Raw genomic sequence first — 26,769 nt, forward strand, 5'->3', positions numbered from 1 at the left:
CTAAAGATTCCTAGAACTTGCCCAGAAGCTTACTTTCCAGAACATTCAAGAAGCAATTCAGAAAGTGTGGTATCTTCCCTGTTCAAATCATGGAAGTCAGAACAGTGTGTAACACCCTCTGAGGAAGGAAAAAGCCATTTCCTGCCTGAAATGTCAATGGCACTGAGTCCAGCACGCCAATCCAACCAGCAGGAAGGCAAATTCAAATATTATTCCAAACACAGGGCAAGAAGGGGAGGGACAGGAAGTTTGAAACCAGGAAAAATGGATTCATCTGTTGCACAAGATAAAAGCACACAGCATCGAGAGGGAAAAGGAGGCCCGCCTAACTTTTAGCACACTCGGGACAGTGGAATCATCCATCTGTTGCTTTCACTATCCTCAAATAGTCCCTCATACATTAGTTCAGAAAGCCAGAAAAAAAGTAGTGTTTAAACAGAGACCAGGCTAACTGAGCTGCTTGCCTTTGCAGGAAAGAGGTATGAATGATCCATGAAAGGGTGAGAGGAAGGAAACACCAGAGAAACAAGGAGTCATTGACAGTATCTTTCTCTTAAGTAGTAATATACACATCATAATCATTTCTATATAACACACACACACACACACACACACACACAGCTAAACTGGCCATGTATAAAGGACAGCAAATTTTCAACTTGACCATGTAATACAGTGGTCACTAATACATATACAAAACTGCCATCTAGAGGCCAAATGTTGAAACAAAATGTTATATAAGATGATCCATTCTTTTTGGAAAGTCTCACAGTCACACATTTTCATGAAAACAGACAAAGCAGTACTTCACACATATCACAAAACAAGCCAGAAATCATAAAATTACTTTATTTTAAAACGAGTATATTTTCCTTTTGTGAAGGAATTCGGAGTGGGTATAAGACTTTTATAGGAAATGTGTGTACATAAAAGGTTACCACATATATAATTAAGATGGAATCTTTCCTTAGCAGGCCCTTTGCATGTATACCCCTAAATGCACTTGCATTTCGCTCTTACAAGTGAACTGAAAAGTTGGGACACTATAAGATAATAAGCAGGCTCAGACCACCACCAAAGCTAAAGTTTGCCGTAAGAGCAATTTCTGGGATTTAGAATATAGAAAAAAAAATAATAAATTCAAAGGCACAACATTTCCAGACATAGTACTCCATCAGAGATCAACATTACTGTAGTTTATTTTCAATACAGTCCTCCTGTGAGGCATTTACAGGGACCTCTATCTTACAGACTCACCAAGAGACATTGCCAGTAAAGGACAAATGCTGAATTGAAACTCTGACTTTCTTTAATCTTGTACCTGCAACAGTTAGCCTGCTGTAAAAACACATGCACAGTGAGGATGCCAACTGACTGGAGAGTTCTGAAAGATGTTTTAGATCTTCTAAAAATCTTCCTTGCCTTTACTATTCTGACTTTAACCAATCCTCCATTTTCCTGGGTTTTCCCCTCCTACCTATCCATAAATGCAGGTTATCTGTGCACTTGCCAAAGTTTAATTAGCAACTAATTTAATTAAGCTCTTCTAGTCTCATCTCCAAAGTCCCAAAAGAAAAGAATAAAATAATATATCTCAAAATTGCATCACCATAAAAAAACTGAACTGCATGCAATGGCATATGCCTGTAATCCCTGCACTCAGCAGGCTAAGGCAAGAGGATCACTAGATCAAGGCCAGCCTGGACTACATATTAAGTTTGAAGCCTATCATAAGACTTTGCCTCAAAAAGCCAAAAAAGAAAAAAAAAACTTAAAAAGAACAATTGCATGCACATAATACTTACTGTTTTTAGAGCTGTATATAATGATCACTTAAGACACTCGAATTGAACAAAAGCAGGAAAAACATACCTAAACACCCAGCCAGTGAATACAAAGAAACGGCCATCCATCACCAGGCAAAAACAGGGTATGTGGCAGGAGGAACAAGACAGACTGACAGTAGATTTGCTAGACCCGGGCTGGCTCAGAAGGGTGCTGTCTCCCTTTACCTGTTACATGCTTACAAAAGAAGGAGGACATGAAAGAATTAGATGTGGCTTTAAGAAAGAAAGACCAACAAATTCATAGAGCTTTGTGAATATTACATCCCTTACTGTTAGAAGAGTCTCTATACTATGCAGTTATACTCAATAAACAAGGCAAGAATCAAGAAAGGAGGTAAGTGAAGAGTAGCAACTCATGCTAACATTCTCTTTAAAATTGGAAGGGTTGGGCCAGAGATTTAGCTCAGTGGTTCCACCACCTGCCTCATAAGCGCAAGGTCCTGAGTTCGATCCCCAGTAATCCCCCTCAAAAAAAGAAGGGAAGGAAGAAGAGGAAGAGGAGGAAGAAGAAGAAAAAGAGGAAGGAGAAGAAGAGGACCTCAACTGCTTCAATATTTGTATGTGTATGTGTGTGCATTCTACACACAAGGGTAGTAGATAGCATAAAGACAACAACTATTCTTGTCTGGCCCTTATTCCACCCCTAGCCCAAAGTATCCTGACCACCTCTAACAACTTGTCATTGCTGTCCAACCTGGACAGTGTCAATGCCAGTGAAGGGGTGTTTAACACACATCAGATTTTCAAATGGATGGACTTCTGCTGGAGTCAAGTAGTTCCATAGCAAAAAAAAAAGTCTTCTAATTGTTTCCTTTCCCCCAAGTATAAACATTGCTCCCCCAAGATACTATGCTGATTCAGTGAATCAAAGGCCTTTGTTTCTACTATTTTCCATATGTTTTAATGGCCCCTCCTGAAAAACATGTGGAAGAAAATATCCATGTGTTACATACATCTGTGAGAAATTTCTCAAAAATAAACAAATCCAGAGATGCTGGAAAATGACTTCTACTATGATTCTTTAGCTTAGACAAATATTTCCCCATGTTTTCCCATTAATTTCTATAAAGTACTACATGGTGGAATTCATTATTTAAAGTAACAACTCAGACACTGGCAAGGATCGCCAATCTACATACCACCACTTCCAGTCAAGGTTTGCTTTTGTAAGATATCCCATCTATCACCTAGAAATCTTACTAAACTCTTTACAAAAAAGTTGGCATATACTAAGGGAAAAAGTGATAAATCTAGCCACTCATACAATATAAAACACAGACCTTCAAAATCAGGGTCTATGGTAAGGTAATAAGAAGACACCAAAGAATGCTTCCTATTAAGGCATAAAAAAGGGGTGTTTTTTTTCTTATAAGTTAATGAAAGCTTAGGCTACTACTATAAAAAACGATGAGGAGAAATAATAATAATAATAACAACAACAACAACAATAATCATTGGTAATAATATAAGTAACTTCAATAAGGAAGGTGATTTACGTGAATGGTGCTGAGCCATCCATTCAAAAGGCCGTCAGGATGCTGCTTTGCTGGGAGTCCTTCCTCTTCAACACTGTTAAGTTTCCCGGTACTGCTGTAACCAAGTGCCACAAACTCAGGGCCTTAAATACAGAAATTTTTTTGTCTCCCAGGTCCAGAGGCTTCTATCCTCTTCAAAATCAAGGTGTTAGGAAGGCCGGTTCCTTCTAAGGCCTGTGAAGGAGGCTGCTCCATTCCTTTCTCCTAGAGTCTGTGGCCTGCTGCCAGTCTGGCATTTGTTGGCTTGGAGACCATCGTCCTGATCCCTGTTTCGTGTCGGTGAGCGTTCTCCCTCTGCCCGTATTATATCTGTCCGCATTTCCTCTCCTAATGACTTCATTTTATCTTGATAACCTCTATAAAATCCTATCTCCAAATAAGGTCATGTTTTCAGAAACTAAAGATTAGGACTTCCACATATGAATTTAGTAGGGACATGATTTGCTATAAAGACACCTGCTAAGAAAATCCAAACAGATTCTCCTTTGGAGAATGTTGTGGCAACATCCCACAACCACAAGTCAAAGGACTATTATGTTCATTTGGATGGACTCAGTACCTTGATCTAAGCAAGTTCTGGATTAGAGATATAAAAAGAATTTCTCTTAACTTTGTTCAGTGTTGGAGACAATAAAATCCTTCGGAAGGAAAGAGTCGATATTAACCTGTGAAACATTTGCTCAGAATAGGACACAGATCTTCAGTCATTCAGGTCTGAACCCCACCCCCAACTAGTTCAGCAGAGGAAGGCACTATGGGAAAGGGACTAAAGGAGATGGGGCCTCGAAATTACGCAGGAGCCGATAAGAAGGGCGTAGGACCCATGGAAAAGAGTATGGGCCTGGATTTGAAATATCAAAGCTAACAGAACTTAGGTAGAAGAATCAGAAGATTTCTGATGACTGTCACCTTAAAAATAAAAGGTGAAAGAAGAGGCATGGGGGAGGCCAGCATGCATGGAACAACTAATGCATGCCATGTCCCTAGTTCTAGGATCTGTCTGCATAACCTCTTGATCCAGTCATGCAAGAACTTTGTAAAGGCCACAGTGTCATACACAAAAGGACAGAAGCAAGTTTAGTTTATTGCACCATTAGTTTACAAGGCCAAATGCAAATGATTAGAGTGAGAACAGCACCTCTCCAGTTCTACCACCTGCACCATGGTATTCCTGAAATATACCCGCCAACAGCACTCTGTTTAGCTCTGAGAACATTTCTAACATATTCTGAGTTTTGTGGCTGCAGTGTCCCCTGGAACAAGCTGCTCTAACCTTCCGTTCAAATCCCACTTTAGCCTGGGAAACACAAGGCCTTCAGCCCTCTGACCTGCACATTCCTCAGCAATGGAGTGGGAGTAAGAGGGTACCATCCTCTGAGCTACAGTGAAGATTACATGAAATAATGTAGGAAGAGTACCTAGCTTACAGAGGGCACCAAGCTTCCTCCCTTCTCATTCACTACTAACAACGTCCCTTAACTAAAAAGGTGGGGTTTTACTGTCATACTGGTGGTTACCTTTTTCCTGGTAAAATAATCTGTGCCAGACTGCACACAACCTTTTCTACTAGCAACACTGTTCTCCTCTGTATGAGTAAGTACCAAGCTCATGAATAAAGGAACCAGAGCTCTATATTTGTTTTTGTTTTACCTTGCTGTTTTGTTTTATCTCACTTATTGTAATATCTCTAGTGAGAAAAGTGATTTTATGCGCTGTGATGAAACTGTACTGGGAAATGCTGGTGTAAAATGCACTAATAATTAGTAAGAATGATGAATAACCAAAGGGATTGAAAATATGGATTTTAGGGCATCAGTCTCAAAAAGATGGACTTTGTGGGTCTGGGGTAGGCATTAAAATCTGTATTTCTAGTCAGTACCCAAGTGGATACAGAATGCAGGTGAGGCCCACCACACAGTAACAGACCCTGAGGTAACCAACTCAACCCATTAAACTCCTACAATATCACTTCCTAAAGGCTACGCTTCCGAAATGTCAGCACTAAAACCCCACAACATCTCATTTTCTAAGTCACATAAATCACACTTTGATGCGTAAGTGTATCTTGACAGAACACCATATTAAGAGCCACTACATAAATGTTTCTCTCTTCCATCAACATGCTCTGGAGGCGTTTTGAACGCGCACTGTTAACCATAATCATTTCTCTTTCATATTCACACTTCCCAGGTGCTAAGTTGCACCTTGACCCCCGCTTCTGTGGGCAGCAGGTGGAGCTGAGGATACTATGGCCAAAGACAGCAGGGTCAGTAGCAATGGTCTCCTTGCTATAGGGTGCCTGTGATAAAGGAAAAGTCAGGAGTTAAGAGGAGAAAGAACCCCAGGCTGTTGCCTACCACAAGAAAACGCCTTGGCCTTCTTGTTCTGGTCCCCTTCTAAGTATGTGAGAAAAACACAGAAGGACATTGCAAAAAAAAAAAAGGAAAAAGAGGAAAAATCCTGCCAAACAGTATATAAAACTGAGATAAGTCATTTCACAGAATGGCTGATTTACCTCCTGCTTCAGGGGAGGCTCAGCAGCCTGGTTCTGAACTCTGCCAAAAGCCAGAAAGACCAGAGACAGACACTGGAGAGAAATCAATTTCTCAAGCCCACTCAGTGTCTCAAGTGCGACATATTTCTTGTGTTTTGAAACTGGGGCCTGCCAAGGCTTTGGGACATGAAAAAGGAGGGAAGGTGCTAGGAAATACCGTATTGGCAAAAGGCAGAAATGAGATTAAGATGCAAGAGGGAGTTTTAACTGCCTACTAAGCAATTCTCCACAACTTCTCAGGAACTTCTGAAGAAGAAAACATGGAAAATAACATCTCCTAAAAGCATCTCTAAGCTTATTGGCAACCTGATGGAGAACTGCAGGAAAAGGTACGCCCTCTTCCACACTGCCTGCCACACACACACACACACACACACACACACACACACACACACACACGATTGTCGTTAGGAGCTACACATCTCATGGTCATCAAAACCAGCTCCCCCTCCACACAAACACATCTTCTGAACCTCTTCAAAGATCCCAATAACGTGGATTCCCTTAATTCCATGATTAAGATTGTAAAAATGCATACACACACTTCAAACATCCAGATTTCAGATTGTTTAAAACAAGAACCAATTTGATTGAAGGAAGGCTCTTTGCAAGTCCCCCTTATTATCTATCTCAACTCCACCCATCCTCCAAAGAACCCTACTCCTCTCCCTTCCCGCTCACAGTCCCGCCACACAGCAAGGGGCAGGGGCACTTTGCCTCTTATTTATAAACTACATTCCTCCATGTTGAGAAAAGAAAGGAAATATGAGCCTGATGACCACGGAACAGAAGCTAAATGACAACATATATCAACAGCTGTATTTGTTGAGCATTTATTACCGGCCATGCTGCCCAGCATTTTACATGCATTACCTCCTTGAATTCTTACAACAATCCCATGAACTAGGTACTGTAGCAATCTTCATTTCCCAGATAAGAAAATCAAGGCCAGAGGAGATTAAGTAACTTGCTCAAAGTCACGTGGCCACTAAGCAGCAACGTGAAAATTTGGACCCAAATTGTCAGGCTTGAGAACCAACGGTAAGTGATTAAGTTGCTTAGGAGACCAATGTCTCCCGATTAAAAGAACGTGTTTCCGATTAAAAGCCATCTTAAACTTCTGATTTAGGCTAAAAGGGCATGCATCTTCCAGCAGGCATGGTGCAGGGAGGACAGCTGCCAGGAGAAGGCACACCAGCCCTGCCAGCATCAGGAGGAGCACTGCCCATCCCCGGGGACGCTCAATCTCCGGATGACCCTTTAGAGCTCAGCGATGATGGCTACAAGTGCATTTCTCAGGCAGAGTATCAGTGCTGGCTTGACAAACTGGCGTGGGTTTTCTTAAATAAAGGAAAGAGATTAAATGGAATTAGGTGAGTCTCTTGCGGAGATTTAAGGATCCTAACACTAACACTGCTGATCTTGAGCAGGCAGCTCAAACAAGCTTAACACGTGAGTTTCATTGAAAGAATTAAACTGTTGCCAAGTAAAGTGCCTCAAAGAATTGGTGGAATCTTGTCAAACCAGCTTAACACCATGCAATGCTACAACTTAATGAGAGACGCTATAAATCCTGTAGAATACAACCCACAGCTCTCTTTCCAAACACTGATTTCACAAGTGGTTTCGTGTCTTTTCTGTGTGTGCATACACATACAGTGGTAGGTGAAATACTGTAATTAAAAGCTTTTTCTTTAATTTGACTAAAACATCTACCACCCATTCTCTTTTGAATGTTTGTATTAATTTCTTTAAGGAGAAAAAGCTCAAAGAACAGATGCAATGGTAAAGCAGGGCTGGGGATTTAGCACAGTGATTCTGCTGCCTGCCTCACAAGTGCAAGGACCCAACTTTGATCCGAGGGGTGGGGGGAGAGGGAGAGAGGGAGGGAGAGGGAGAGGGAAAGAGAGAGGGGGAGAGAGAGAAAAAGATAGAGAGAGAAAGGAAGGAAGGAAGGAAGGAAGGCAAGCAAAACAAACCCTGTGATTCAGTGCTGAATTTGAAAGATGGGGAGGCTGTATTGATCATTGCAAATCAGCTAAGGCCTAAGATCTAATCCAAAATTGATACAGTGGGGGATAGAGACAGGAGGGAGAAGAAAAATGTAGAAAAGCTTTAACGAAAAGGAAAGAAATCCAAATTCAGTCATATTTGTTTCTAAAGAAAATGTAACAACTACTCACCTGTCCACTGCTTCTACATCAAAGCAAAACCTCTTCTCAATAGAATCTGTCTTCCGCCGTGTGCAGGATTTGAGGGTGACTGATTCATCTTCTCCCTAGCGGAAAGACACACATTATTGAGGTAAGGCCAGAATGTTGGGTCTGTTCCTCCCTGGGACAAACTTGGCACATCAACAGGACAGTACGTCATCTTCTCAAAACTGAGTGTTCATGACCATGTGAGATGAGAAAAGATGGTAATAAATATTCTCAGGTAAGAGCCTCCTGCAGCTAAAATTTGGAAATCCTGTTATATTTAGAACCAAGCATCTTTAGTACTTGTGGCTCACAATGGTACAGCATCAATTCAAAGTGGCTAGAAAGAGCTTCTGCTGATACTGTCTTAACTAGGTTTAATTGTAGATTTGATAAGGCTGAAGAAGACGTACTCTGAAGACTGGGCTTCTATAACCTCGAGTCAGGCATCACTTCAAGAACACCTTCCTACACCAGGTAAAAGATGCCCAAGTTGTGTTCACATGTCCTGCCCTTTGGTAATCCATCCCTGCTCTCATTCTATCCTCAGGCAACCCCTCAGTCTGATTTCTGTCATTACAGATTGATTTCATCTCCTATAATATTTTTTTCTAAGTGGAACCTCACAGTATGTACTCTTTTTTTGTCTCATGTTTATGTTGTAGACATCAAGAGTTTGTTTCTTTTTATAGCCTATTACTATTCTAGTGTATAAGTGGAATGTAACAATTTTATCCACTAGGACCAATTTATTGGCAAGAAGCACAGACCGTCCCTGAGTCGTTCTATTTCTGTCACTTACAAATTTGCTAGGGTTTCTGTTTCTCCTACCTTGGGCAATATTGTTTCTAAAGGTGGGGGGATTAACAAGCTCACCTAGTTTGTTAATAATACAAACAATAATACAAATAATACAAAGTGTGACTACATGAGGTAAACAACCACTCACTGACATCAAATAGCACAAAAAACACAGAAGACTTGAGATTTTATATTCACAAGCTTTACATCTATTGTCTTTCATTGAATAGCAAAGATTAATTAATTAGATTGAGAACTGTTCTTTTTGTACTTTGTAAGATACATGAGTGTATTAAATAAAAATGAGAGGAGGCCACTGTTTTGGATTAGGCTCCCATGCTGGGCATCAAGAGACCAGACTAAAAGTCAACATGGAGTCACCCACGCTAATGTTCCTTGTCATTAAGCTTTTTATCTAACCAGGGGAAACGAAACAACAGCCGAATTTCCCAAACAGGCTCATTTCAACTGGAATGACACTATACTTCCCTCTGACTTAATTCTTATACCAAAAGTTAACTTGAAGTAACCTCATGTTGACCAGTTATCTTTCTATCCTTCTGCCTCCCTGTCCCTTCCTTACAAGGAAAGTAACTTTAAAATGACCGGTCCACTTTTTGTTCTCTGTTTCCGCTTTTATCAGCCTTTTTCTGTCTTAAAACCATCCTCATCTGCTTAGCTCATCAGAAGATGAATTCTGTTTTATGAAACAAAGTGTTGCCCAGTTCTAGGATACAAAAATCAAGCCAATTAAGATCTTTAAACTAAACTGTCCTAACTTTGTCCTTTGACAAGAATAAGAGATCTGACCTCATTCATGTCTAACTATATTTCAGATTTAATATCTATGAACTAGCTTCCACTTTCAAAGCTTAGATGAAGAGTCATGGAGAAAGGCCAGAGAAAGAGGGTCTATAAAGGATCATCAAACAGAAGCAGAAAAAAGAGCAGGATTTTGTTCCAAGGGTGATAATGCCATATGAAGAAAAGTCTATAAAGATTATCTGCTCAACTACTTGAGGTTTTAAAAAGTGGTAAGCACAGCTAACAACCACTTAAATAAAAGATTACATTCAGAGCTGGGGAAGTAGCTCAGTAGCACTGCGCCTGCCTGGTAAGTGAAAGGTCCTGAGTTGCATCCCACCCTGTTGTGGCGGGGAGGTGGATCCATGACAAACATGCAAAAAACCAGACTGCTTAAAAATCTAAAAGAAATAAAAGGGATGTGATCTAATCGGGAAGGCTACAGAAGGCTTTCTTGAGCTGGGATTGGGAGAGGTCCCAAGAGATAAAAACAGGAGAAAAGGAGCAAGGCACAAAAGCAGCAAGTGGAAAGGTCCTGTGGTCTAGGGCGTGCTAGAGGAAGAGGGGAGCTGGTACAGCTGGAAGCCCAGACTGAGAGGAAAAGTGAAATAAGAAAGGATTTGAGGGAGGCAGGGGCCAGACAGTGCAGGATTCTGGTCTGTATCCTGAGAGTAGCAGAAAAATAACAAGGGGTTTCAAGTAAGGGAGGGACAGGATCAGCCTTGGACTGCTCCACACCTGCTGAGGGTTTCCCTGCAAGGACATTCTTTCGCTACACATGGATGGATACAGTCTACTCATGATAGAGAACACTTTAATAGCAAAAAAGCCCTACAAAATGTCACAATGTAAAATAACTTCTGCCATTTGCTTTTTAGTTCAGAATCAAGAGACACCAGAGGCATCTAGTCTAGCTAAAAAGTTTTGTAAATGAAAAGAACCATTGTTAACTTTGCTCACCAGCCAAGCCCCTTAACCTGGGCTAGAATAGATAACTAAATGAATTTTAAAGGTAACCTCCCCTAATAAAGAAGTGATACATCTGGGTTGAAATTCAACTGTTTCCCAACCATGTTTTGAATATCAACAATGTGAACTGTGAAAATGAAATACAACCACCTGAATGAGATCAAGGCTATAAAACCTATAAAATGAAGGAGTTGTAGCCCAGTACTGGATCGATCCAGGCACAACTTTATGTGGGATCAATCTTTGTCGACAAGTATAACTTTTTTATTTTACTTCCATTCTGCGGCCTCTCTGTGTGTCACTTGCCAATTCCTTCCATAACATTCATAGTTCCAGGCCCAAGGATGGAAGAACAGTGGGGACTTCTAAACACACGTGCACGCGCGCGCGCGCGCGCGAACACACACACACACACACAAATTCAGAACCACAAGGGACAATTAGTGGGCAGAAAGCATAGAATAAAACCATGTTGGGGGAAAAACACCCTACTCTCTAAGTTAAATCTACCTCCAGCTCCTTACAGAGCTTTGTACAAACATATATATAAAGACCTCACATGATGCCCTACCTCAAAGACGGCTGCTACATAAAACAGTAGCCTCCTTCCCATAATGCTCTGTGCCTTAAGATGGCTGCCACATGTTAAATATGGCTTCTCTTACCAAGGGACAGCCTTCCTCTCATCATGCCTTTCTTCCTGCCAAAAAAGTAACCTGATACTTGCTACCTCCGAATAACCAGTGATGTCACAAGCCCCTCCTAATGATGTTACAGGCTTCTCCAATCCCTTAAGCTACTTCATTCAACTCCACCCCAGCTCTGGTTAGTCTCCTATAAAAGAACCTCCCTATTCCTCCATGCGGCTTTTCCCTTGTTAGGAGACAGCCCAGTAGATCCTCCCCATAATAAAGGCTTGCTGTAGTCCTGGTCTCATCCTAGTTTTTTGGCTTTTTTACCTAATATATCTGGTGCCAAATCCCAGGAGAAGAGCAGTTAATTAAGTGATGATCCCCAGTGGGTCCAGGTCAATTGGCCTTTCGGCCACCTCCTCCAGACCACATCTGCCAAGCCAGGACTTCTTTGCGGCTTTCTATCTTTGCCATTCCTATGCACATATCCACACTGGTCACTGATTTCAGGGTGAGTAAGTAATTAGCTTTCTTCTACTCAGGTCCTCTGTCTCGTTCTCATTCTCTCCCTCTGGGGACGTCTCAGAAATCCAAGCACTTGGTCACAAAGACCCTCTCAGGCCACTAGGCCCAGGACCATGCCCCTGGGAGATGCCCCACTGCCCAACTCCTCTCGTTCTCCCCTTCTGAGGACTGGCTAGGGAATATCAAAAGAGATGAAGACATTCCTCTCTTTTGCCCTCCTCCTAGGGAGCTAACTTCTCACCCACCCTAACATGGACACCCAACAATCCAAACCCCCTCCTCAATGCCTCTTGGCTGCCTTCTGGCACAATTTTGTCCCCTTGGACTGTTGGGATCTGACTTTACGCCAAAAGAACTCATTTTTTTATTGCTACCAAATCAGGCCTCAGTACAAATTAGAAAATGAATCTCAATGACTGGAAAATGATACTCTCAATTTTAACACTGTAAGATAACTGCCTTGGAATGGCTGCCGCCATTCTGACAAATAACTTCTTTCTTCCCCTTTAAGTTTCCATTTCCTACATCATGCGTCACCTATCATAAATAAAACCGATGCACAAAAAAAGGCTTGTCTGTATAAGGAATGGATTCCAACAATGACCCCTGAGTGGCTGCCCATGCAGCCGACACAATCCCCAACCCACCTGCACCAGTCACCCACTATATAACCAAGCCCCTTCCCCAGCTCCCTCTCATCTCCTTTGTTCCCTTTCTGCAGAGCGGGCCACTGTGCAGCAGCAGCTCTACAATAAAACCTCTCATACAAGCTCTGTTGGTGTGCAGAATGATCTTTGGCAGGTGCCTGTTTCTTTCATTGGTGTCATGACTCGATTGGGTGCTATCCGGATCCCGGCTTTAATACCAACAGTCTAGAGACCCTAAGCCTTGGTGTCCTGATCCTCCCCCCGACAACTCATGTCCATTCGCCTAGATGCCTCTATGCACCCACCACTGGTCTCATCAATAGGTGAGTAACCAGCCTTTATTCGTGGGTTTGTCGATCTGGGTTGTGATCCCCGTGGCAGAGACTTCCCCTCCTTCTATGAGATTTGGTGTGTTCTCGGTCTCTCCTGGCCTCTCATTCAAAATTCCTGAGCTCAGGCCCCAAGTCTCCTATGGCCCTTCGGCCCCAGCATTCCCCTCCCAAGTGGTGACAACTCTTCCGAACAGTGCTTTTACTCTCACAACTCTCTGTCCCTCACTCCAGGACACCTCAGTGAGCAGTGACAGAAGTCTCCTTTCTCCACCATAGGATCGGAACAGTCCATTCTGGCTGACTCCCCCCTGGGCTGTCTACTAAAAAATCTCAAGGCTCTTGGCCTCAGGGCTGACCTAAAACCTAAACTTCTTAATAGGATTTCTACCCAAATTTGGCCCCAATATTTATTAGATAACCAAAATAAGTGGCCACCTAATGGCTCTTTTGATTCCTCGCTTATCTGGGATCTTTATAACTTCTGTGAGTGCATGGGCAAATGGAGTGAGATTCCCTATATTCAGGGCTTTTCCTACTTAAGATCTAAACCTTCACTCTGTTCTTCCTGTCAGCCTCGTCATGTCATACTTGCTACTAAAACCCTGAGTTCTCCCTCTGCCCCTAAAGAATTTGACCCAGCAGATGAGCCTCCTCCTTACTGCTTTCAGAGATCTCCGCCATCCTGCCCTCCCTCTCTGACCCTCCTCCACGTGCCTCTTCTTCTCCCCCGCCATCTTGTAAACCTCCACCGCCATCTAGCGACTCTGATCCTAAATCCACCTTGAGTCAGGAGCTTTGTTATCATTTCCTCCTCTGGCTAATTGGCAATGTACCTTTTATCTTCACCTTAAAATAATGTTTGATGGTGTTTGGTTTCTAGATGTTTAATTGGTGTGTTTAAAACCTTTCTTTTACATTTCAAATTCTTTAAATTGTAATTATGGATTAACTTGACCTCTCTACTTTCTGCTTACAGACTTCTGACAATAACTACAACACAATATTATGCTACTATTATAAAGCACTTTTATTCCTTCTCATCCTAATTACAAGAGATCTCTGTTAATTGACCTGAAAAGTTTTGACTAGCCTTAATTTAAAGAGGTGTTATAATTCAGTTGACCAAATACATTTGAGTGCACTCTAGATTCATAAATTTTCTTATAGGTTTTTCTATGTCTAATTGTTTAAAAGTGTTTGTCTAATTATATTTTTGATCCCAGACAAAATGACATCAAAGATACAAAAAAATTGTTAATTTCTACAACCTGGTTTTACAGGTTAAATAAAAAATTGTCAAGATAATTAAATATAAACTTCTAGGTTTGGGTACATTCCTGTTGGTAAATAAAGAAGTAGCTGCTCAGAAAATTTTATTCTGGTCTTTGTTCACTAATGGGAGCCCCAATAATTTTCATAGCCTTATGGGAAGATATGCCTCATTAAATATGTTATTATAAAATGTTTACATTGGTTATCATCAATGGGTTGAGTTCTAAATATGTTATTGTGATATATTTATAATGGTCATCTTCAAAATATAGTATTTTCTGTGAAAAAACAACAAGTTACTAAAAAAGGATCCTTTTAGTACCAAGCTACATTATAGGACATAAAATTTCATATAATTGCAGTAATTATTATTGCTACTTTTCTGGTGTACAAAATGTATTCATGTTGTTTGACCATGCAGGTCTTCCAACGTATTGTTTATGGCAATAACCTTTTGATCCAGGTATTTGCCCTTCTCTTCTGCTCCACCTACTCATGATTACAGACAGGTACATTTGTAGGCCCATACACTTTCTTTAGATGGAAACTTAAGTTTCCTGGGTTTTTTGTTTTTGTTTTTGTTTATGTATTTTAGAGAAAAATAAATACATTTAACAATGACTATTTTATACTAAGATACATATCTGTTTGTTTTAAAGATAACTGTCATCATGATTGTCATGCTAAAATATTATTATTATTATTATTATTATCATTATTATTATGTGTGGCTCTTGATTACAAGTTTTTTTTTCTGTTAATATTCTACAGGAAATCAACTACTAAAACAACCATGAATGATAAAAATAATAGCCCTCTAACTGTATTTTAGATTCCAGGGTGCTTGCTATCTAGATAAAGTTATGATAGTTAAGCTCCTACTGTACTACTGACGTCACTGATCTTCTCTTCTGGGTGTTCAACCACCAAAGGGCAAAGACCAACACTAAAAGGTAACTGGGCTAAGAAGACCACCAATATTTTGGCTCTGGCCCTCCAAGGTCATCAAAGATCCAAGGTATGAAGGAACCTTTTCTACAACATCTTACATCGTTGGTAAGTCACCCAACCTCCTGAACAGGGAGATTACTGGACACCAGAGGACAAATACTATGTGTGCTAAAGGAAGGTCACCAAGGAAGAATCTCCCATGCTTTCACTAAAAGCACCATAATCAAGCAAGGCCATGACCTATCCTAATGGCTGACAATGACAGAAGAGCTGAGAGGCTCTCTACATGGTTCCAAAATAATGCCTAAAGAGACTTAACTGAGCTTGATGGAGAGCAAGAGGTTCATATTGATTAACACAGGTCTCACTTTAACTTGGTCTTAAACACCCAGCAGAAAAGAATAACCAAAAGAGGCAATTAATAAACAGGCACTAGTGATAGACTTTTGAGGCCCATCACTCCACCTCCCTATACAGGAATAGATCTCCAAGTGGTAAGCCAGATAACCCAGTCTCAAAACAAGGCTACAACACCTATTTAATACCCCCCTCTACTATCTCCCTGTCAATATCTCAGACTGTTGGATGTTTATGTCTGTTTACCCCGACTCATTCACTCCAATTCCCATACCCTTAGATTTTAACCTATCTGTCTCAAATACTGGCAATTTATCCACAGTTCTGAGACCCTTCGCTATGGGTCTCCCATTCCCTACACAAACCACTAACCTGACATACACAGGGCAAATGACAATATTACTTGCCTTATTTACTCCCTCTTTATCTCAGAAGAGCACCCCGTCTGCCTGTCTAATGGCCTATACTTCATAGGCAGCCAGGAGGTACTCCAATGCCTAAACTGATCTAAAATTTTCTGTTACATAGCATTTCTCAGCCCCCCTTGACCATCTATACAGAATCCCAGATGTTTAAAAGGATCTTCCCACAGTCAAAGGTCAACAAGAGGGCGGCCCCCTTCCTGGTCCCCTTCTTGATAAAAGCGGGGGTCCTCACTGACATGGTGATGGGCATAACGTGTGTCTCTACCTCTACACATTTCTATCAGGCACTATCAATAAAGATCTTAAAAGACATGGACAAAATAAGCCAATCCCTAAACACAACCCAGGACAAGGTTAATTCCCTAGCAGCTATCCCACTCCAAAATAGACATGCCTTTGACATGCTAAGAAGCAGCCCAAGGGGAAATGTGCCAGACTCTAGATGAAGAGTGTTATTTTGTTAACCAATCGGGCATAGTCAAGGCAAAGGTTAAAAACTACAACAATATATCAAAAACTTTAAAAAAACAATGCCTGGGCTACATAGTGAGTTCCAGATCAGGCTCAACTACATAGTGAGACCCTGTCTCAACACGCCCCCCCAAAAAAAACAATGGGTTACATGAGGACTGACCCAAGACTACTCCTGGCTCCAACAGATTATACCATGGCTGCTTCCCTTATTGGGCCTGCTGAACTGCATGTGTCTTCTGGCCATAATAGGCCCTGTCTGTTTTGCTGTTTTAATTATTGTAAAATAGACGTGTGAGTTCTAGTTTTGATACTCAAGTTTACTTATTTGTAAAAAAAAAAAATTAATTTACCTTTTTGTCTTCATTCTGTATCTACAAGCCAACTGGGAGCTAATTTGTTTCTAAACCAGTACAAGTTTTTTTGGTTTCACTTACTAAGTAAATGGGTCTCTGTATCTCAAGGTTACACATTTTTCTACATTTCATTTAAGGCAGAGATAAAACTCCAGGGCTACAAGACATAATAGGCTATTCTTACATCTCAGATGTCACTGGACACCATAAATAAACTCTGTTCTTAACCCTCGTTTACACCCTCATTCTGGCCATGGTCACCCCATTACTCCCATTCCTCCAAAATCAAATCCAAAACATTTCTAATCAGACGGTCAATCAGCTTATCTTACAGGAAGTGACCATTTCACCAGCCCGCCTTCTGGATAAAGCCCCATGACATGGATCCAGATTCAGCTGTGTTTCTTCACTTCATAACAACTACAACAAGACCTCCACTGGTTCTATCAAGAAAGATCAGTAGATGGGATCTGAAATTGGTTAACAGAACATTTCTACCAGAAAACCCTCATTTTAGTTCAGAGGAAATTGCCTTCTATACTCTCTCCTTATCTGCTGGCTTTCACACCCACTCCCACACCTATGAGTTGAGCCATCAGATTAAAATCTCACAATGGCCAAAAAACTCTCCCAACCCCAAATGTGGGACATACAATTCTTTTTATACATCTCACAACAGTACCTGTCGCCTACTCAAAAGGCCCTAATCTGCCACTTGTCATACTCACCCAAAGATTGCCCTTTCTGGACTCAGTATATGAGCTCCTCTTTAGACTCATCATGGTGGAGACAAGGCAATTTAGTTCTCCTCCCAGGATACTACAGTTCCCACCAAAAAAAAAAAAAAAAAAGGTTTGTGGCCCCAAATTGATACCTGAGAGATTTAAATCATTCCCACCCAACTTCCACACTAGATTTTTGGTCCATCTGTTCTGCCATCCAGTCACCTTCCCAGTTACATATGCTCACCGATTACGAGGAAAAAATTATGCATTTACCTCCTTGGCAATACTATTTTTTTTTATTATTGTCAGGCAGGTCCCCTCCACCTGCCATATATATATACATATATATGATACTTTCAGGATACATGTAACTCACTTCTTCACCATTTCAGGCAACCCTCTCCATGGTTGTGCTGCTCCTCAAGCTCCTACACACGCCTAGATCAGCCCCCATCACTCCACGATCTTGCCATCATTGCCCTCCTTGAAGCTCCTAAACAATTGGCCCTCCAACAGCTATGTCACTCCCGCAAGGGCAAAAGATGACAGATTAGAGATCCCTCCCTCAGCCTCTCATCACCCCACACCCGCTGCTTTTCAGCAGGAAATAGCTACAGAAGAGAGATTCATCGCCTCTCTTCCTGAGACCATAACAAACAAAAAAGGGAGGAATATAAGATAAGTGCCCTGGGATGGCTGCCGCCATTCTGACAAATAACTTCCTTCTTCACCTTTAAGTTTCCATTTCCTACATCACGCATAACTGGGCATAAATAAAACTGATGCACAAACAAGGCTTGTCCATATAAGAAATGGATTCCAATAATGGCCCGAGTGGCTGCCTGTGTAGCCGACACAATCCCCGACCTGCCTGCACCAGTCACCCACAATATAACCAAGCCCCTTCCCCAGCTCCCTCTCCTCTCTTTTGTTCCCTTTCTGCCAAGCAGACCACCGTGCCACAGCGGCTCTACAATAAAATCGCTCACACTAGCTCTGTTGGCATGTGCAGTGATCTTTGGCAGGCGCCGGTTTCTTTTAAACACATTGCACAATTTACGCAACTTTTGTCAATGCAATGGCAAATGGTCAGAAATTCCCTATATTCAAACCTTCTTCAACCTCCACTCTCGCCCCTCTCTCTGTCAAAACTGTTCATTCTTTCAGGTACTTATAGCCCAGGCTCCATCATCTACCCCTTCTGACCCTACCTTTCCTGATTCTGACATGTTTGATTCAGCCAATCACTCCACTCATACCTCCTTCTCCTTACAACCCTATCAGTTCTTCTGCCTCCTTGGGTGCCTCTTCTCCTCCGCCATCTTGTGCCTCTCCTTCACCTTCGCCATCTTGTGGCCCTCCCTCATCTCCACCATCTTGTGTCTCCCCACCCCACACTTAATCCTGCTACACCACCCTTCTAACATTGGCCCCAGCCAAACGGATGCCTCTCTGAGAGGTCACTGGAACCAAGGGCATTGTCAGAGTACATGTTCCTTTCTCTTTCTCTGACCTTTCTCAAACTGAAAAACATTTAGGCTCCTTTTTCTCTGATCCTGATATCTATTTTAAAGAGTTTCACTACCTTAGTCAATCCTATGACATGACTTGGCAGGATATCTACACAATTATTTCAACTACTCTCTCCCCAGAGAAGCACAAGAGAGTCTGGAGGGCAGTCCAGGCAGCAGCAGATGACTTCCATGCCACACACCTGACCAAATTAGTAGGCACACAGGCAGTTCCAGATGTCCAACCTGACTAGACTTATCAGGATAATGACCCAGGCAGAGACCTTCAAGATCATATGATTGTTTGAATCATTGAAGGCCTAAAGAGGATCTCCCAAAAGACAGTTAATTTTGATAAGATCAGGGAAATAACCCAGGGACCTCAGGAAAATCTAGCTCAGTTTCTTTCCCAATTGGCTGATGCTCTCCAAAAACATACTAAAATCACCAGGGATTTAGCTCAGTGGTGCTGCCACCCGCTTCGCAAGTACAAGTACCTGAGCTCAAACCCTGGTACCAAAAATAAAATTTTTTAAAAAAATTCTAAAATCGATCCTACATCCCAGGTGGGCATGACTGTTATTAATACTCATTTTATTGCACAGTCTGCCCCTGGTATCAGAAAGAAACTTAAAAAGGTCAAAGATGGTCCACAGGCTACACAAACAGAGCTTCTTAACAATGCCTTTAAGGTGTTCAGTAATCATGAAGAACAGGCACAACAACAGAAGGTGGCTAATTACCAGATGCTAACAGCAGCCCTGCAAGGTAAACTGCTGTCCCACAAGACGACATTCTCTTGTGATGGCCCTTGCCCTGAGGCCTGTTTTAAATGTGGACAGACTGGGCAATGGGCTAGAGAATGCCCCAATCCCAAGCCACCACCTGGCCCTTGTCCTACCTACAAGCAAAATGGTCACTGGAGCGCTGACTGTCTCCTTCGCCAAAAAGGTAAGAGGCCATCCCCTTCTCAAGCCCAACCAGCAGGTGCAGAGACATCTCTACCAGAGCTCATCAGCCTGACGACAGAGGAGTGATGGGTCGTCTACAGCCACCATGGCCATCGCTTCCAATGAGCCCAGGATAACTGTCAGCATCTCAGGTAGGCCTATCTCATTCTTACTCAACATGGGGGCTACATAGTTGGCCTTACCACAATATTCAGGCCCCACTCGTTCCTCCACAATAACTACTGTGGGGGTCCAAGGGATTCCTTCAAGACCACTGACTACCCCTCGTCTAGTTTGTTCTCTGTTAGGGAGCAATTTTCACACCACTTCTTAGTTAATCCTAGCTGTCCTACCCCCATTTTAGGAAGAGACATCCTAGCCAAGTTCAAGGCCTCACTCATTCTTCACCTGGTCAAGTCAGACCCTACAGCTGTCTTGCTGCTCCAGGCTGCCCCCCGACTATCTCAATCCCCAACCTGGCCTCATCTCCTTCCATGACACCTCTACCTCTTCTATTGCTCAACACCACGCTCCCATTCAGATCTCCCTCAAAGATACCACCCAGTTCCCAAATATCCCACAATACCCCATAGCCTTGCAACACCTAAAAGGACTAAAATCTATAATCAATGGCCTACTTGATAAGGGACTTCTTAGACCAATTAACTCCCCCTACAACACACCCATCCTCCCAGTCCTAAAACCAAACAGCTCTCCTACCGACTGGTACAAGACCTAAGGGCCATTAATTCTGCTGTACTTCCTATACACCCCGTGGTCCCCAATCCCTGCATCTATTGTCTCACATTCCTTCTTCCACGCACCATTTCATTAGACCTCAAAGATGCTTTCTTCACTATCCCTTTACGATACAACTCACAAGACCTTTTCACACTCATATGGACCAACCCTGACTCAGGACACTCTCAACAACTTACTTGGACAGTCCTCCCACGGGGCTTTTTAGATAGCCCACACCTCTTTGGACAGGACCTAGCTGCTGACCTCTCAAATTAAATCTATCTCCCTCTAAACTGCTTCAATATGTGGATGATTTGCTTTTATGCAGCCCTCCCCCATGAATTCACCCAACAACACACAGCCTCATTACTTAACTTTTTATGCAAAAAAGGGATACTGAATCTCAAAGGATAAAGCCCAACTCTCTCAACTTACAGTACAATATCTCGGGGTAAAGATTTTGTATCAGCAAGGAGAAATCACCTAGACCGTAAACAACTCATTCGAGATCTTCCGGTTCCCTCCTCTAAAGCTGAGATTCTGTCCTTCCTGGGGCTTGCGGGCTTTCTTCATTTGTGGATAGACAATTTCAGTCTACTTGCCAAACCCCTCTATGAAGCTTCTAAAGGGGACCCATATGAGCCTATAGATAACAAGACCATCAAGGGACCATTCCTCAAACTTCAGGCTGCCATCTTCTCTACCCAGCCTTAGCTCTCCCAGACCTCCAAAAATCATTCACTCTGTACATCACTGAACAAACAGGACTAGCACTGGGAGTACTGGGACAAAACACTGGATCACAATTTGCCTCAGTTGTTTACCTATCTAAACAACTTGACCACATTGTCCAGGGCTGGCCCACATGTTTACACACCCTGGCAGCAGCTTCCCTTCTCGCCCAAGAAAGCTCTACACTAACTTTTGGTCGACCAACAACAGTAAAGTCACCCCATCGCTTGCAAGACTTGCTCACTCATCACAGTCTCTCACATCTGTCCCCTTCTCCGTTACAACTCTTCCATGCTACTTTCATAGAAAATCCATCCTTCTCTCTGCAGTTCTGCCCTTCTCTTAAGCCAGCCTCACTCCCCCTGACACCACTGAGATGCCCTCCCACTCATGCACAGACAAATAAAAAACTTACTACCTTCACTCCTTAATGTATCCTCAGAGGCCATTCCAGACCCAGAATTTACATGATTTACTGATGGCAGCTCGATTCCCACACAGGTACCTGGCCAAAAGAGGGGCTGGATATGCCATAGTCTCTTTAATACGGACAGACTACTGAAGCCAATCCACTTCCACTCAAGACTACTCGCAACAAGCAGAATTATCTGCCCTCAACTGGACCCTCACTTTAGCCCACAACAAATGGGGTAACATTTATACTAACTCTAAATACACATATCACATCCTACATTCTCATAATCCCATATGGAAAGAAAGAGGCTTTATGACTACAAAAGGGACCCCTATCGTTACTGGACATCTAATACGGGCTCTCCTCCAAGCAGCCACTCTCCCAGAACAAGTAGGAGTAACTCACTGTAAAGGACATCAATCCTCTTCTTCTCCCATAGCTCAGGGAAACCACAGGGCTGATCAAATGGCCTATAGTATGGCACAAAAATTTACTCTCCAAAGTCAAAGTCAAAAGCTGCTCATTCCACCTCTAAAACCTGGTTACACCCCTCAGAAAAGGCCAAATATATAGACAAAGGTACTACATCGAGAGATGATTGGCTTCTACATTGGGGACGCCATGTCATACCTGATAACCAGGTCATACCTCTTCTCACTGACATATATAGTTCACTTGACACCTTCTCAGGCCTTTCCTATGCCACCCATCCCTAACAACACCCACACAGACAATAACAGGCTTGTCCTACCTGCTCAGTCATGAGTCCCCAGGGTGGTCTTCAGCCACACTCAATCCAGGGGACAGCTACCTGGGGAAGACTGGCAGATTGGTTTTATACATATGCCTCCTTTAAAGAAGATCAGGTACCTCCTAACCTTTGCAGATACTTTTACAGGATGGATAGAGGCATTTTCACATACATCGGAGGGATCTGCCACTGTAGTTCATCTACTCAACAGAAATCACTTTGGTCTCCCCCACTCCATTCAGTCTGACAATGGCTCTAACTTTGTCTCTCAGATTACCCAACAGGTCACAGAGGCACTCAACATACACTGGAGACTTCACATCCCTTATCGGCCTCAATTGTCAGGCAAGGTTGAGCAGGCTAACAGACTAATTAAGACTCAACTAACCAAACTCACACTAGAACTAAAACAAAATTGGATTACCCTCCTTCCTTTAGCTCTCATGCAAGCTGTGCTCAACTCCCTGAAAATCATTAAATTTAACCCCCTTTGAGCTGATGTATGGGCAACCCCTCCTGTTCTCCACCTTACCCAGTCCCTCACCACCTCTCACTGACTATGTCCCAACACTTCATTATGCTCGTCACCTCCTTCAGACTCTGGCAGGTCAAACTCTCCCCTCCCCTGACTCATCAGGTACCCCATTACCTCCTTCTCACTCCCCAGGTGACCCAATGTATCTTAAGACCCTTTCTCTAAAACCCTTCCAACCACTCTGGCAGGGACCTTTTACCATTTCCCTTACTACTCCTACAGCGGTGAAGCTTAAAGAAAAGGTACCCTGGTTTCACCTCTCAAGAATAAAAAGAACTTCTCCAGCTCTCCAGAGAGACCAATTTAAACAACCTAAAGTTCCCAGGTACTCTTCTATTCTCACAGCACCTACCTAAGCTCAAACTGTTCCGTGCCCTCCCACAGATTCCAGAGGAAGATACCTCCTGAGGGGCTGTCTCTTGGCTGCTACTGGAACAATGTCTGAGAGGCCCCTCTGCCTGCTGGCTTTAGGCCCACACTTCTCCTCCTCCCTCTCTTCAACATTTCTAACTCCACCACTTCAAAGCCTCAAATGTTGACTTTCCTATCAAGCTGGTTATTGCCCATTCTGTGCTCCCAACATCACTTTCTGGGATAAGACACATGGGAGCTTAAAGATAGAGCAGTCTTCTTACCTCAGTGCTGTCCATCCCACTGAGCCGCTCCACTCCCAAATGACTGGTATATGAAAGATCTACTGCAGACCCCGACACAATGGTTGCAATCTGGCCCTGTTTTTCTGGCAATGGAGTCACCCCGACTTTCAATCCTATCTCTTAGTACATCTCTTCTGTTCATTCCGCATTTCTGGCCTCGGTCCTCATCTTAGCCTTTAGGAAATACAGATGCACAGCCTCCTACAACACCAGTTCCAGGCCTTCCTCAAACGCGTCCTTGAAGACATCACTTGGTTCCCCCACAGGAGGATACCCATGAAGCAACCTTGTGGTGGGTACAGGACCTCTGGTTTCAGGGAACGTGGACTGAATTTTCATGTTTTGAGATACAACTCTTTTCTTTCCTCCTTGTTTGCTGTCTATTCTTATCCCTTCCTCTGCCTGGAGACATTCCTCTCATTAAAAGCCCCATGGGATAGTGGGTCACCTTGAGCACAGGGGCACCCTCTGATATCCTCAGCTTCCTCTTACTGTTTCTTTCCAGGTTCCTCTTTGGAATTGGACTCACTTCCACAGTCCCATTGAACTAGAGAGCTTTAGATAAGTGCCTTTTAGCGGTAACTTACTATTTCATCATTACCCTCCTTAGCATTCTAGGTTGCTGGCGATAACTTGCCATCCACCCTTTCTAGCCTTCCACAGGGCTTTGTCTTTTGTTTGGGTAATTAGGGTTTTTTCTGTTTCACCCCAAGACTGGTCTCAAACACAAAAATTTCTCTTTGCTCTTCTATTCCTTCTCCTGGCAGGACTTATCACTGTCCCATCATGCACTCTGGAATCCAGACCAAAATTCTCTCAAAGGCCCCCTCTCTTATCTTCCTCCTGCTACAGTCCGTTTCCATGTCTCCACCCCTGCCTGTTAGCCCAAACCACATATACAGTACCCTCCAATCAACTCACTCCCTACTGCCAAATTATTCATTCAACACAATACAATTAACCCACTTCCTACTAGATACAATTAACCCCCTTCCTACTAAATCAATACAACCCGTCTTTAGCTAGTGACTGATGGCTCTGCATATCCCTATCCACTGCTTCTTATACAGCTAACACAGTGCCTCCCAAAATATGGGCTACAACCAGTCTCACTCACCATCCTCAATATAAGATGGGAGGCCCATTATAGCCACTTAATAAAAACTCCCTCACCGATTTTCACATCACTGACTTGGCAAAATGAACACAGACAGGTCATGCAGCCTGGCTCCTTCAATCTTACATCACTGGCCTTTCTCTATATGAGGGTAAAGGTAAACCTATATTCGGACCTATAGCCTCCCAACATTATCGTGAGCTCTCAAGCCCCACTTTGCCTTCAATGTAACTTGTCCATGGGCTCCACATTGAGATATCATTCTCCTCAAAAGTGCAATTACACAGTACAATTACAGGCTTTATCAGGTCATGCTAATTATAAGGTTATCCAAGATGCTCCCTTTACTCAGCCTGTCCACTTCACTACTGTTCCAAAACTTATAATATAAAACTTATCAAACTTCTCAATAAAAATTCGGGGTTTTGCAATGGTCGTCATATGCCATGCATGGCTTTACATCCCTGGACCCCTTACAATGTAGCCCCCTCTGTTTCAGAATGCCTTCCTACACCAACATTTAACCACTTTCCAGAATGGCTATTGGTGGATACTGAGAGATTCTTCCTTCTGTGGAGAATAAAACTAACAATGCCCAACAGATCTCACACTACAAACCTTTTCAAACATTAACAGGTGCTACATTGGAACACTAGGAATATGGGAAAAAGAAAATAGCAAACTCACACCTCTTTTTAATACATACAACCAATTCTGTCTACCTAGTCAAGGTGTCTTCTTCCTTTGTGGAACAACTTCAGCTTTCCTGTGGTTCCCAGCTAACTGGACTGGAACCTGCATACTAGTCTACCTTAGCCCAAACACTGATAAAGCCCCAAACAATCAAACCTTATCAGTGCCAATAAAGTCACAGATTAGACACCCATGAGCAGTCCAACCTCCACTCATAGGTCTGGGCATTATCACTGCCATAGGGACTGGAATTGGGGGCATGGCTACCTCATTAACTTATTTTCAAACTCTATCCAAAGATGTGAGTGATAGCCTAAAAGACATAGCCAAATCAATCCTATCTTTACAAAGCCAAATGGACTCCTTAGTAGCTGTCACTCTCCAAAATAGAAGAGAAGAGAAGGATGTCTTTTCCCGGCGGAAGAATGATGTTGCTATACAAACCAATCAGGCATAGTACAAGATGCAGCAGAGACTCACTGAAAGAGCCTCCAGTATCAATCAACGCATATCTAACTGGGCTACTGGAAACTTCTTTTCTGTAAATAATTGGTTGCCCTGGCTCCTTCCTCTCATGGGGCCATTAGTCACTATTTTTCTTATTCTGCTTTTTGGACCCTGTCTGTTTCACTGTTTTCAAAACTTTTTGCAGGAATGCATGAGGATGTTTACCAACCAGACAGTCACAGAATTTGTCATGGTGGGGTACCAGCCGCTGCAGCAGAGGGTAAAAGCCCTCACCTGCCAATGCCCCCATAAGGTCCAGGTTTAGACCCAATCTTCACCCCTTTGTCAGCTTGAAACAGTTCCAGAAGAAAAGAACTTCACCCAAAAACCATAAAACAAAAGTCTGGAATGTCATATTTTCCTTGCCTCAAAGATGGCTGCTACATAAAACAGTAGCCTCCTTCCCATAATGCTCTGAGCCTTAAAATGGCTGCCACATGGAATAGCAAACTCCATGTTAAATATGGCTTCTCTTACCAAGGGACAGCCTTCCTCCCATCATGTCTCTCTTCTGCCAAAAGAGTGACCTGATACTTGCTACCTCCCAGTAACCAGTGATGTCAAAAGCCCCTCCTAGTTATGTCACAGGCTCCTCCAATCACTGTAGCTCAATGATAGAATGCTTGCCTTAATGCTACCTCACTCAACTCCACCCCAGCTCAGGTTAACCCCACCCCGCTCCTATAAAAGAAGCTCCCTGTTCCTCCATGCTGCTTTTCCTTTGTTAGGAGACAGCCTAGCAGATCCTCCCCACAATAAA

The 26,769-nt window shown here is 42.7% G+C and overlaps 1 protein-coding gene across 1 annotated transcript in view; it reads right to left on the reverse strand.

The window, feature by feature from the left end:
• Positions 1-26,769, reverse strand: part of Arhgap26 (Rho GTPase activating protein 26) — a 445,337-nt gene that overhangs the window by 277,025 nt on the left and 141,543 nt on the right. The window contains exon 10 of the mRNA XM_033765564.1: positions 8,120-8,214. Within this exon, the coding sequence (XP_033621455.1) occupies positions 8,120-8,214 (95 nt within the window). The remainder of the gene's footprint in view (positions 1-8,119; positions 8,215-26,769) is intronic.

This window comes from Fukomys damarensis, unplaced genomic scaffold, assembly GCF_012274545.1.
Source record: "Fukomys damarensis isolate Sample0158 unplaced genomic scaffold, DMR_v1.0_HiC HiC_scaffold_3, whole genome shotgun sequence".
Lineage (NCBI taxonomy): Eukaryota > Metazoa > Chordata > Mammalia > Rodentia > Bathyergidae > Fukomys > Fukomys damarensis.